At 42.3% G+C, this 11,998-nt stretch overlaps 3 protein-coding genes across 10 annotated transcripts; 1 reads left to right on the top strand and 2 right to left on the bottom strand.

Moving 5' to 3' along the window:
* Nucleotides 1-2,568, bottom strand: LOC116215677. Its single transcript, XM_031551484.1, has 6 exons — nucleotides 2,180-2,568; nucleotides 1,615-1,927; nucleotides 1,102-1,236; nucleotides 922-1,007; nucleotides 617-722; nucleotides 1-500 (listed from the first exon to the last, which is right to left on the bottom strand). The coding sequence occupies exons 1-6, from the start codon at nucleotides 2,473-2,475 to the stop codon at nucleotides 420-422; spliced, it is 1,017 nt and encodes a 338-aa protein (XP_031407344.1). The 5' UTR covers nucleotides 2,476-2,568; the 3' UTR covers nucleotides 1-419.
* Nucleotides 2,569-3,271: 703 nt separating this feature from the next.
* LOC116212829 (organelle RRM domain-containing protein 6, chloroplastic) lies at nucleotides 3,272-5,483 on the top strand. Of its 3 annotated transcripts, XM_031547544.1 has the most exons (5): nucleotides 3,272-3,606; nucleotides 3,848-4,003; nucleotides 4,096-4,202; nucleotides 4,292-4,408; nucleotides 5,059-5,483. In XM_031547544.1, the coding sequence occupies exons 1-4, from the start codon at nucleotides 3,339-3,341 to the stop codon at nucleotides 4,373-4,375; spliced, it is 615 nt and encodes a 204-aa protein (XP_031403404.1). In that variant the 5' UTR covers nucleotides 3,272-3,338; the 3' UTR covers nucleotides 4,376-4,408; nucleotides 5,059-5,483. The 3 variants fall into 3 exon arrangements, with proteins under 3 accessions (XP_031403404.1, XP_031403403.1, XP_031403405.1); XM_031547543.1 differs by lacking the exon at nucleotides 5,059-5,483 and having other exon boundaries at nucleotides 4,292-4,574; XM_031547545.1 differs by lacking the exon at nucleotides 5,059-5,483 and having other exon boundaries at nucleotides 3,276-3,606; nucleotides 3,935-4,003; nucleotides 4,292-4,574.
* A 3,306-nt stretch (nucleotides 5,484-8,789) lies between these two features.
* Nucleotides 8,790-11,792, bottom strand: LOC116215204 (protein REVEILLE 2-like). Of its 6 annotated transcripts, none has more exons than XM_031550821.1 (7): nucleotides 11,321-11,789; nucleotides 11,084-11,220; nucleotides 10,708-10,845; nucleotides 10,508-10,619; nucleotides 10,338-10,399; nucleotides 9,906-10,220; nucleotides 8,790-9,814 (listed from the first exon to the last, which is right to left on the bottom strand). In XM_031550821.1, the coding sequence occupies exons 2-7, from the start codon at nucleotides 11,144-11,146 to the stop codon at nucleotides 9,326-9,328; spliced, it is 1,179 nt and encodes a 392-aa protein (XP_031406681.1). In that variant the 5' UTR covers nucleotides 11,147-11,220; nucleotides 11,321-11,789; the 3' UTR covers nucleotides 8,790-9,325. The 6 variants fall into 6 exon arrangements, with proteins under 6 accessions (XP_031406681.1, XP_031406684.1, XP_031406685.1 ...); XM_031550824.1 differs by having other exon boundaries at nucleotides 11,084-11,122; nucleotides 11,321-11,787; XM_031550825.1 differs by having other exon boundaries at nucleotides 11,084-11,119; nucleotides 11,321-11,787.
* Between the last annotated feature and the right edge of the window lie 206 nt (nucleotides 11,793-11,998).

Raw genomic sequence — 11,998 nt, 5'->3', positions numbered from 1 at the left:
TAACAAAACACGAATCAAATTTAACCAACAATAACAAAGACTCCGTAACAAAGACTTTATGACAAAGACCCTGTAACAAAGACTCAATAACAAAGAGCTAGACCACGACTAAAAACAAATTGTAACAGACTTATTCGAACTCAAACTGGGGCTGGTGTTGCAATTTAACAGACCCCACATCAAGAATATAACGTGTAAACATCTCGCATTTGTCCAACACTCTTGCTTTCGTTGAACTGATGGTAAGAGCAAAGACGAGGATGTGACATGAAGAAGAGAGAATTATGCTATGCTGTGCTATGCGTTGTTTATTTTCAGTTGAAAAGTGAGAATTACATTGAGAAATTATGAGGGCATTCTAGAACTCTTATATGAATAAATGAACCAATTTGAAGATGTCACAACTGCCTTATGATTGATCAAGAGACTCTCCATTGCTCGAACTCTTTGGAACTCAACATGAAGGAACTAGCATTCCAATGCCCACCACCTCCGAATTTCTGCAAAAGGAACCGAACCCCTCTTTGTACGTTATCTTCTTCTAACAAAATAATTATTACACCAAAAGGTCCGAAAAGATTCTGCGAATGGTGGCATTGGACTAGGGGGATTTTACCTGTGAGATCGACGTCGTGTCTTCATCGCCCTCGCTACGAAGGCTAATCTTCAGCAATTCATCATTTTGAAACTCCGGCACCCGGTACACAATAGCCCCAATGCTCCTGAGGCAACAAGAGGATACTTTTGTTACAATATTGCGCAGCAGAAAATAGCATCTCATTGCAGTATGAAGATCAACAATTATATTCACATTCTGCGTTCGAAGAAAGAATCGAACATTCATTTCTCACTCTCAACAACAGCAGATTGACGGAGGCAAATCTTTTACATATTTCATCACATAATTATAATGCCCCAAACCTCAAATTCATCTTCTGGCTTTTATCAGCTAATTGCTTCCCGAGCTCACTTCTCAACTGGGATAAATCAGAATCTGCATCGACAGCCTTGAAGATAGTGAACGACAGTGATGATCAGAAACTTTTTCAGTGCCATATCTAAGAATATCTTGACATTTCAAAAAATTCAAGCAGGCCATACCAAGCAACGACCAAACACTCCACCACCAAGGGCAATCTCGTATGACTGGAGGAGAGCCTCATCTATTAACTTTTGCTTGTGTGATAGGCTCAACATGCCTTGACTAATAACAGAGTCCAGATCCAAAGAGAGAAGCTGCCAAAAGTTGATTATGTTAGAATTATACCATCATCCAGGATTGCTTATTGAGATCCATCCAGAAGGACAAGGAATTTTGGGTTTCACGAAGATGATCCCGAAATATAAAGGTGGTCTTCACTCATTACTTGGTTTAAATTATATGCTTTTTCTTGCCCAAAATATAAAGGTGGTCTTCACTCATTACTTGGCTTGAAATTATATGATTTTTCCTGCTCAATGTCACCCTTCTCGGTGAGAAGGATCGGCAATTTCTGAAACTCGGAGCCTTTAGAACGTGAATATAAGTCAGGACCTAAGACAGAAGTATATATACATATGTCTCTGAGCGTGTTTCTGTGCGTACATGAACAGGGAAAGTATTGCTGGATGTACCTGATGAAACAAGGAGGGGCTCGCCCCAACATCGAATTCAATGTTCAGGTCGTTCAAGCCACTGGAGAAAGCCTTGCTATTGGGCAGATTCCACCTCCATAGGTCCGCGTCCTCAACATACTCGAATAAGCGCCTCATCCTCTCAAATTCCTTCACTCTCGCGCTGTTCCCAGCAAGCTTCTGCTTGAAGTAATCATGGGCAATCGTAGCTCCACTTCTCCCCATGTCAATCACCTTGAGAACATTCTCAGCAGTGTCACTGTCACCACCCAACGTCTCAAGGGCAGTCTTGTGGTGGTCCAACACAACCACCCTGCCCCATTACAAAAAAAGACAGGCATTTACCTTAAACTTCACAATCTTTGTCATCTCAACAGCAAACTGAACACTTATACTAATTGCAATGTAAACAATGTATTGTTAAACATTGTCGAGACATTTTTTCATCCAAAGAACAATTTTTGATGGCAACCAAAGTTCGTCGCCTATTTTCTGCTCTGTACTACTCAAGAAACAGAGAAGTAACCCATTGTATGATACGAGACAAGCGAGGAGGTGGGCATACCTGTTGACTTGGGAGGAGACTTCTTGGACGAAACCAGGGGGCCCCACAAAGTCGAGGAGGTAAAGGTCGTCGATTTCATGGAGAGGGAGCTGCTGGGGCTTGATGGGGTTGTAGACTGTGTTGGGGAAGAAGAGGGCGGGGGTCGAAGGAAAGGCGGAGAAGTACATATGAGCTGCTAAGGCCGCGAACGCCCCGTCAGGGCACGGATAGTGGTACAGCACGGCGGCCTTCTTGAGGCTCGAGACGGCGGTTGAGGCGGCGCTCACGGCCCAATTGGCCCCCACTGACGATACCATGTCTTGGTTTCTGGATGGTAATCTGCTGAAAGAAGAAACCAAAACAAATCGGGCAACCGCTTGCTTCTTCGGGCTTTTCTTTACTTTTTTCGAATGTTTTGTCGATGTTTTTGCCCAAGAGATAAGTCGTTGTCGGTGCCCATCAGTGTATCAGTCTTCTGCCGTTGAGGGTTTGTGTTCGGGTCCCCTTTGCAATGGGCCGAGCCCATAATTCACAGGCTCAAGAGTCCGCAGTCCGACATCTTAGAATGGCAAAAAGACTTCTTTTTTTCTTTTTTGGTACTATAAGATTAGCGTTTCGTTAATTTTGATTCTCTAAGTTTTAAAAGTGTCAAATTAATCTTAAATTTTAAAAGATATGTCGTTGTCGGTGCTTGTCAATGTATCAGTCTTCCGACGTTGAGGGTCCGTGCTCGTGTCCTCTTCGCAATGGGCCGAGCCCATAATTCACAGGCTCAAGAGCCCGCCGTCCGACACTTAGAATGGCAAAAAGACTTTTTTTTTTTTAATTATAAGATTAGCCTTTGGTTAATTTTGATCCTTCAAGTTTTAAAAATGCCTAATTAATTCTATAAATTTGCTTCATAATGTAATTTTGATCTATTTCGTGACTTATAAGACCAAAAATAATTTTATGTTTCAAAACTTATAAGACCATGTTAATTGAAAGTCAATTATAGGACAAAAATGACTTTTTTTTTTAATTAACAGAACCGAAATTATTTTACGGAATAAACTTATAGAACTGGTTGGGTAATTTTAATTATTATATAAACTTATAAGTTATATAAGACCAAAAATATTTCTTTCCCTCTTGCAATGCAAGATCTCTGCCCGTATCTCCTCCTCGCTCGGAAACGGAAATGGCGGCGGCGGCGGCTCTGTGCACTGCTCCCATTTCCTTCTCGCCTAGCATAACCGGAGAATCCCAGGCTGTGAAGCACTTCCTCTTCTTCTCCCCTTCTTCTTCTCTGCGAAATTCCATTGTTTCTCTCCATGCGAAGAGCAGAAAGTTGCCTCCTTTATCGCTTGCACAGCGCCGTTGCTCTGTTTCGGCTTGCGGGTCGTCTTCTTCGACGGGGCCTGCTCCTCCTCCTCCTTCCCGCTCCGGCAAGAAGCTCTATGTCAGTGGTCAGCCTCTTCATTCCCTCGTTCTTCTTCTTGTTGTCAAAGCAGACTGATTAAATCTCAGATTTTTCCGGTACTGGGTGTCTATAATTCATCGGCCTTGATTGTTTAGTTCTGCGATTTGAACCCGTCTTGGAAATTTTCAATCTTATTGCCGAGATTGTTGTGTTTCTTTGCATCAAGGAAATGGACACGAGTTGCTGTAAGACAAACTCTTAATGGGTGGATGTGATTCTTGCAACAGATTATTTGCTCTCTGCAAATCGAATTTCAGAAGCTTTTACTGGATGTACGATTTTGGAGCTCATGATGTCTTGCCTTCACAATGCAGGACTTTCGTTTCGAACCACTGAAGAGAGCTTGCGAAAGGCTTTCGAAAACTTCGGCCAGCTTGTGGAAGGTGAGACGAGTCGATGTTCTTTATTATCGGGTCTCGGGTTTTGATGTCTTTCACGGTATTGACTATTGGGACTGTGTCTCCTGCCTTGGCAGTAAATCTGGTGATGGATAAGATCGCAAATAGGCCGAGAGGATTTGCTTTCCTCCGTTATGCTACTGAGGAGGAATCTCAGAGGGCCATCGAGGGAATGCACGGCAAGGTGAACGCCAATACCTTGTACTTGATCCGAATTTAATAGCAATGTCTAAAATTGAAACTGATGGAAAGATGTGATCTTATATGCCTCAGTTTTTAGATGGGCGGGTGATATTTGTGGAGGTTGCAAAACCCAGATCAGAAATGCGCCAAAGTCCTAGACAGAACCCGAGATAACATCGAAGATCTCACGGATCAGATCATCTCCAAGTATGCTACTTTCTCATACTAGAAATCCCATGTTCGTGGAATGAGGCCTCTGCATAAAGCAAAGCTTGTCTCTTCATAAGCTTACATCCAATATTCTTGTGTACTGTTCACTGATTTAATCGATTAAAACAGATTCTTAAAGGGCGCCGACTGTATTGCCTAATCAGTTTCGAGTTGATTTCACTACTTGTGAGAGCTAGTACTCTAGGGGTACTGGCGATGTGGTGGAGTAGAATTGAAATGAAAAATGCACATAAAAATGCGATCCGGGGGACTCTGTTGGGGAAATGAAAAATGCACATAAAACTGAGGATTGGAAAAGGGAGAAGCGCAGTATTGATGTTGGTTGTTGCGAATGAAGAAATTGGGTGTGAAGGTGAGGGAATTAGTAAATTACGAACTTTGCTTCAAGTTCATTATCTTATAGTCTAAACACAGATTCAGGCCAGTTCGATCGATCCTCGCTGCATCAGATGACATGTGTATTAAAACCACTGTTATCATTTATATGTGATGAATGTCTTCCCAAATCAGGTAGGAGTGGGCTTTGTGGGCAATGGAGTAGGAGAAAATATTAGGTGAAAATATTAGGTAAGAAAATATTAGGAGTGGCTTGCGTTAGTCTAACATAATATTTTCTCATGGAGTAGATTCCCGGATAAACCGAGGATCTTGAAGACATTGAACTACCAGAGGAGATCAAGCCAGAAGACGAGGTGGAAGAGCTCAAGATCGCTCAATAGGATGTAGCATCAGATGTTTTTGGAAGTTTGACACAGAAAAGAGATTCGGACGGTTGTTCTGCTGCTGAAGGGAAGGATGATGAAAGTGGCAACGCGTGCAAGGGAGATTCAAAAACCCACAACCTTGCAGACTAATTCGCAAAGCGTATGCAAGTCCTATCCATTTGGACAAATCCGTGGGTTTACCCAAGAAATTGCCGATGTTTTACGCGTTGCAGTAGGACCATGCTCGTCTAGGATCAACGTTTTACACGTCCTATCCATATGTTGACATCAACATGAACAATCTTTTCTTTTTCCGTCTACTAATGATCTTTTCACTTTGAAACAAACATCATCATTAGGTAGCAAGCTGATTAAAAACAAAAAGCCAGAAGATCTGATTCTTGACTGATTTGAGGCAAAGTAATAAAGCATGAAGGGAAAATGCCTTATCCCAGAGGAAGAGGGAATTTTATCCAGTCCCGGGACCGGGAGGGCTAAAATAAACATAATCATTGCAAAATAGTTATTACAAGACGAACATAGTACATTGAAGTCAAATAGCAGTCGATTATATTATATTTTGCAGTCGACTATGTTTATTTGGAATTCCCAATAGTTCCTGCCCCGGGACTGCATAAACTCCCGAGGAAAAGCTAGTCATATTAGCTCTACTTTGCTATTGGATCAGAAAAGCCCCTTGAGCACACAGCTCCTTGTCCAGTCTAATCGACAGTCGTTGAAAGCTGAAACGCAGATTAATTTCCACTCCTTTCATCAGCCTATGTTCGGTTAGATTGTGTTGACGCCACTATTTCCGTAAATTCTAAAATTATACAAGTTTGAGAGATCAACTTGTATAATTTGAAAATATAATTATAGACCGTCTTTGAGTCTTGGCTCAAGAAGGTGGTAATAATATTGCAAGCCCACTTAATTTCATCGTGTTGGGTCCATTTTAACATGGTCATTCGATGAGAAGCCCGTGGACGTTGGTCCATGGTTAAAAGGCTGATTATTTCAAAACTCAAGCCAGATGACTGCTCGTTATCATTTCATGAGTTGAAATTTGGAGGATTAAAAAAGATTGGGCTAGAATAGAAAATGAGAAAGTTTGGAGGCTTAATCAGAGAAATGGAGAACTAATTAACCTCCCACAAGTAGGGCCCTATGCCTCAGCTCTACATGCACACCTACACGTACAACTCCACAAGCCATGCTTGTTTTATATTTTTTATTCTTATTATGTTCTTGTATTGCCGGATTGTTTGGCGCTCTCACTTCAATTCTACAACCCTAGGGGTTGTTTCAATGGATTCATACTGACGTTTTACCTTCTATAACATTCTCAAGAAACTCCATTCGGCGGAAGAGATTAAGTTGAGATATCTCGAGAGCTTTCTCACCCGAATCAAGGTACGTCGTGCAACCCGCTGTGATATTGCGCGAGTTATTATGCTTACTCGAACGAAAGTGGACTGAAAATTTGCCTCATATATTGTATGTCGTGTCCTAAAATCTCTGATGACCGGCTGGTCGTCATTACAAGGCTGACCTGTTGTGTTGCACACGAATGGTGGAGGAGTCCGAAGAACGAATCCGTGAATGGCACCAAGAGTCTATCACCCTTAGCTCTGACGAATTCGTGGAGATGATAATGGTTGATGCTGCCTTCATGATCGAGCTTTTCATACGGAACCACTGAGTTGAGGGATGAGCACGACGCAATCTTCCATAAGTAGTGGATGAGCGATGGACTGTTCCGTGACATGCTCCTGCTCGAGAACCAACTCCCATTCTTCATCCTCGAGAAACTGTACGACAGTGCCCCGATGAAATCTTCTGTCACCTTCTTCAAACTCACATTTGAGTACTTCAAGCACATCCTCGGTGCGCATGAGTTCATCAATAGCAGATCCAAGTGAGGCACCTGGTGGACTATGTGCCGGGCCTCCGGCTCCAGTCCTTTGCACGTGGCGTGACAGACTCCCCAGGCATCAGGAAGTTCGATCAGAGGACCCGAAGTGCTACAGAACTGATGGAAGCAGGAGTAAGATTTAAGCGTGGAGAAGCAGGCATTTGCTCCATCCTCGACATAATTTTCAGAGACTGGGTGTTGGAGATGCCGCACTTGGTCGTAGACGAGTGGAGCAAGGCGTACTTCAGGAACATGATTGCGTACGAATAGTGCAGCGAGCACTGCAAGTACATAAGTAGCTACATTATTCTCATGGATAGCCTCATAAACACCCGACACGACGTACGAATCCTCATTCAATGATGTAGCTACTCTATTCAATACTCTTTTCAAGGAGTCGATGAGGGAATCGAGCCAGTTCTGGCACTCAAACCTCTGTGAGAACTTGAATGCGTATAGCCAAACCCGGTGGCACCAGTGGAAGGCGGCCTGGTGCCTATACAAAATGATTTTGGGACATGAATACTGTAGCAACCCCTGGTCGGGGACCTCTGTGGTGGCACCAGTAATATTATTGATCCTGACTGTCGTTAAAACAGCTTGCTCTTTGGAAAATACATACGCAGGCGATGCTCGGAAATTGTTTCGGCATGGACATAAGTGAGTTCTCGAACATGTACTGAGTCTGACCCAGATCAAAGCAAGTCCTTTCAATGCATCCCATATTTTTCATTGTTCAGTAACTAGACTTACATAGAACTCCTCAAGCTTTCTACAAAGGTTGTAGAAAAGAAGCACGTACGAACGCAACTGCAAGCACAGTGATGTACAAAACCTGGTTACCTAGCTCACTGCCTATAGGATCGGGTGCGTTATTGCGCATCTGTGTGTAGCTAGCCTCAACGATTAGGGCTCCATGTCGAGAATAGATCGATCCTGCAATCGCTATGATCGAGTTTATAGTTGATAAATAAGAGCCATCGGACTTTGTAGGAAGGTCCAACCTAACCTTCAACGCAAAACACACACATAGCTTTATTATTATATCAAGTAAATGCAGAGGGATGAATTTTTTCCCCCAATTAAGATTACACCCTGATCTAATGTAGTTGATTAATTCGGGTGAATCAATGCCTCTTTCTCTTAAATAAGATTTCTTAGTGAGAAAATGAATTTTAATCATTTGCGAGTCAAGTCGACCCTGCTTGAACTTAAGTTAGTCAAAGCACATTAAAATGAAAGGCTTGACAGATACCGTCGAAGATAGGCCGCAAAACGAGAGGCTTAAAATGTGTTTGGTTTTTGAGTTGAGTTGAGTTTTGATTTTAATTGGTTTATAATGATTGTATTGTTGAATTATGAGAAAAAACATGAAAAAGTAATGAATAATTGAGAGGAAGTAATGATTAAATAATGATTGTGTTATTAAATTGTGAAAAAGTAATGAATAATTGAGAGAATTTAATATTAAAAATTAAATTGAATGGTTAAAAAAAATTAGAAAAATGAAAAAAGTTATAATTGTGTTATTGAATTGAAGATAAGTGGAGTTGAGTTGAAATGAAAAAAAAAATGCAAATAATAATTGCCAGAGCTAGTTACTCTAGGGGTACTAGCGACTTGCTGGAGGTGCGACAAAGACACGGTGGGGATATGGCCAAGTTGCGGTGGCCTAAATCGTCGAAAGAAAGTAGATTGTGATTATTGTCCCCAAAAGTCCCTCAACAAAGGCCCTCTCGAGGTGTGGTTTTAATCCTTTATTAGTACCCTTGAGTAGTAGTGTCCATATCACTACTGATTACAGATGATTTGTATTGACCTCAATGAGCTATAGAAATTCAGGATCTGCATCCTTCAAAACATAAATAGGCAAAAGTCGTCATACCGAAGCTCTACGCTACCTTACCCGGTAAATCGATTTTCTATATTGCTTGTCACAGTCGGTTCTGCAGGAACAGAGACAGATATAAACATGGTTAAGGCCCAGAAAGAACGATTGCTCACAGGAGCATAGAATTTACAGCACTGAACTGAACCCCACTAACATACAGCTTTCCTCTCAACTGTACCGTTCCATTGTTTTAACTCTTCATGAGCTTGCAAAGGCGCCGCCCTCTGGTCCTTGTGAAATCCTTCGGTTATCTATTTCACTTTGCTGCGAAAGAGAGGTGATCGAAAAAACTCAAGGACGCTTGACCATAGAAAGAGAAACAAGAGTCGTCTTGTTCCCTCCTAGTTTGCTCGTCGGATTACCACGTGTGAAGAAGCAAAGTACTACAAATCTACACGAGGTTTTTGAGACAGTTGGCGCTGGTCACCCAGATTTACCGATGACTGTCTCCTCTTGTATGGCACAAAACCTCTTCCAGCCTCTCTCTTGCCAGAGTCTCGAGGTGAAAGATTGATGTCAGCTGAACTTTTATTTTCAGCTTCAGTGACGGACTCAGAATCCGAAATGGTACAAGATCGTTCCTTGACATCTTGGTCAGACAGTGAGCTCGGGTTAAATGGCGTGAAAAAAACAACAGGCAGGCCTTGGTATGAACTCCACTGCAAAGAGCAACTAGGAGGTACTTCTAATACGAGCGACGATAAAAACTGAGCATTCCACTGATTCGGTGCTCGAGTCTCGCCGACCTTCTGGTCAGGAAGATCAGAAGAATTCTCTTTATCTGAAGGAGATGATGATTTTGGGGTTATGTCGGTGACCACGACTGTCCTTCCAAAGAGCTTGAAGGAAGAAAGAGGGCTTGAATCTGAGCTCTGAGTAATGCAGAACAGAACGTCAGAAACCAAAAGTTTATGTTCTTCAAGATAATGCAAAAGAATCAAAAGAAAATCTGGCTAAGCATACCGTATTTGCTTTATCTGGATATCCATTTTCTTTCTCATAAGTGGAGCAAGAATTTGGCGTAGGGCACCCACTATGGTCATCTGAAGCTAAGGGTCCCGATGTATCTGATTCTGAACCACCCACTGACAATACTGATCTTGGCGATAGGTTCTCCTTTGCTGCGACCAACTCAGTTCGATAAGAGATTGGAGCTTCCCTTGGAGAATTGACTGACTTGCGAGGATACGGATGAACTGGTTTCCTCTTTGGCCTCGGGGGAGGTATCTCCACTGAGTCAACAGAACCATTAGTCCCATCATTAGACTCCCGAGCGACCTAAACAGACGACCAATACGAAAAGGACATAAGGATCTAGAAGAAGGATGATTTGAGTCTATCATCAATCTCAAAAGCAATTAGAATTCTAGCGATCAATCATCAGGGCATCAGAACCTTTGAGAAAAACTTTTGGGCGTGGCTTCGTATCTGAACTGCAGTTTTCGTGCCTACATGTTCTGCGTGAAAACAGGAACAACTACTTCATCGAATGTGTAGATCCAACACTGGAACATGTTTAAGAAAGTTCGTATAAACAAGTGTAAATCGTAGTGCCCAGAGCTTACCTTCTATTTTGCGCCAGCCGCGACCATACAGTTTCAAGGCTTCGAGGAACTTCTGGTGCTCTTCCTCTGTCCATTTCTCTCTTTGCTTCATCATGGTATAAGGTTTCCTGATCTGTTTGAGCATATATTCTTCTTCAGATGGAAGTCTCAACTAGAAAATATTTCCATAGAGGATTCACCAGCTTGTGAAAAAATAGCACCTTAGGAGAATGGTCATTGAAGAGACTCGTCTCCTGTAGTCGGTTGACTCGGTTTGAGTACTCATCCTTGGAAGAATCGCTCAAACCAGACACCAGAACTGTATGAGAAGTATCAGACACCGTTCCTTCACCCTGGTCCTAGATACCAATCGAATAAAAAGAGTTATGCGAGGAATTCACATTCTGCTGCATATTATATGAGGCGATTTTAACTTATATCATTACGAGGTTTGATCGACAGTAAAATGTGCCATAACAAACAATGACCCAGCAAATCATTCATGGTGGCCTCGAATTATGTATATCAGCAGCTGAATGGCAGAACAAACCGAACCTCACATATATAATTAAAATCAAAAGCTATTTAACTGCTTACCTCAACCACCATTGCTGCAAAGTGCCGAAAGAAACTCTGCTGCGAGACAACAGAACCGCCCATAATCACATCACTCAAATACCCATCAACTCTAAAAGCCTCAAAGGCAGAGTAGTCCTTGTATTCTATCAACAGGACTGCCAAAATCCAATCTTTATGCATATAATCTACAGCAAGTGATACAAGGAGTTCGATCCACGGCCTTAAATTTAGAAGCTTTCAGTTCAGTGGACTTACTTGGAGAACAACCCGGAGCAACAGAGCAAGTGAGAAGATCAAGAACAGATTTTCTCCCCCGACACAGAATCTCCCGAGCAAATTATCAACTGCCCTCTTGAAACCTGGAAGAGAGCAGCAGTTTTCCGGGAGCCTCTTCTTCCCAATCTATCACAGTGAGGTGACAGAGCGACAGAGCAAAAAACCAGCAGCCCGAAGAGCCGAAGAAGAAGAAGACGATACAACAGTGAACAATCCGCTGCTGCTGGTGCTAAAGATCTTGTCTTGGGAATAAACTGGGGGGCGCCACGTCGGACGGCAAAGCTTTTCGTAGGATTTTTCTGGAAAACGAGATAAAATGGGCTCCATTTGGTGAGTTCCAGAAGGGCAGTGAGGGATCTTGTGGCTGCCATTGCACGGCCGCTGCGCCACGCGTCCCTCTCCTGCCTCCTCTCCTCCGATTCTCCCTACTCCTCTCTTATTCTGTTCCACTCATTTCCCTTCTTCTTTTTTTTTAATTTATTTTTAATGGGGTCACGAAGGATTCTCTATCTAAATCAGGATCTGGTTCAAGCTCCAAGGTGTTTTCAGACAATATAAATAAAGTTTTGTTGTCATCTTGATTTGATTTGAGTATAGGGATGATCGGTTTCGAATATCCTGTATTTTTCATAATATTTCAAAATTTTTTAAAATTTT

This window comes from Punica granatum, chromosome 7, assembly GCF_007655135.1.
Source record: "Punica granatum isolate Tunisia-2019 chromosome 7, ASM765513v2, whole genome shotgun sequence".
NCBI classification, from domain to species: domain Eukaryota; kingdom Viridiplantae; phylum Streptophyta; class Magnoliopsida; order Myrtales; family Lythraceae; genus Punica; species Punica granatum.
This window is presented reverse-complemented; position numbering and strand designations above follow the sequence as displayed.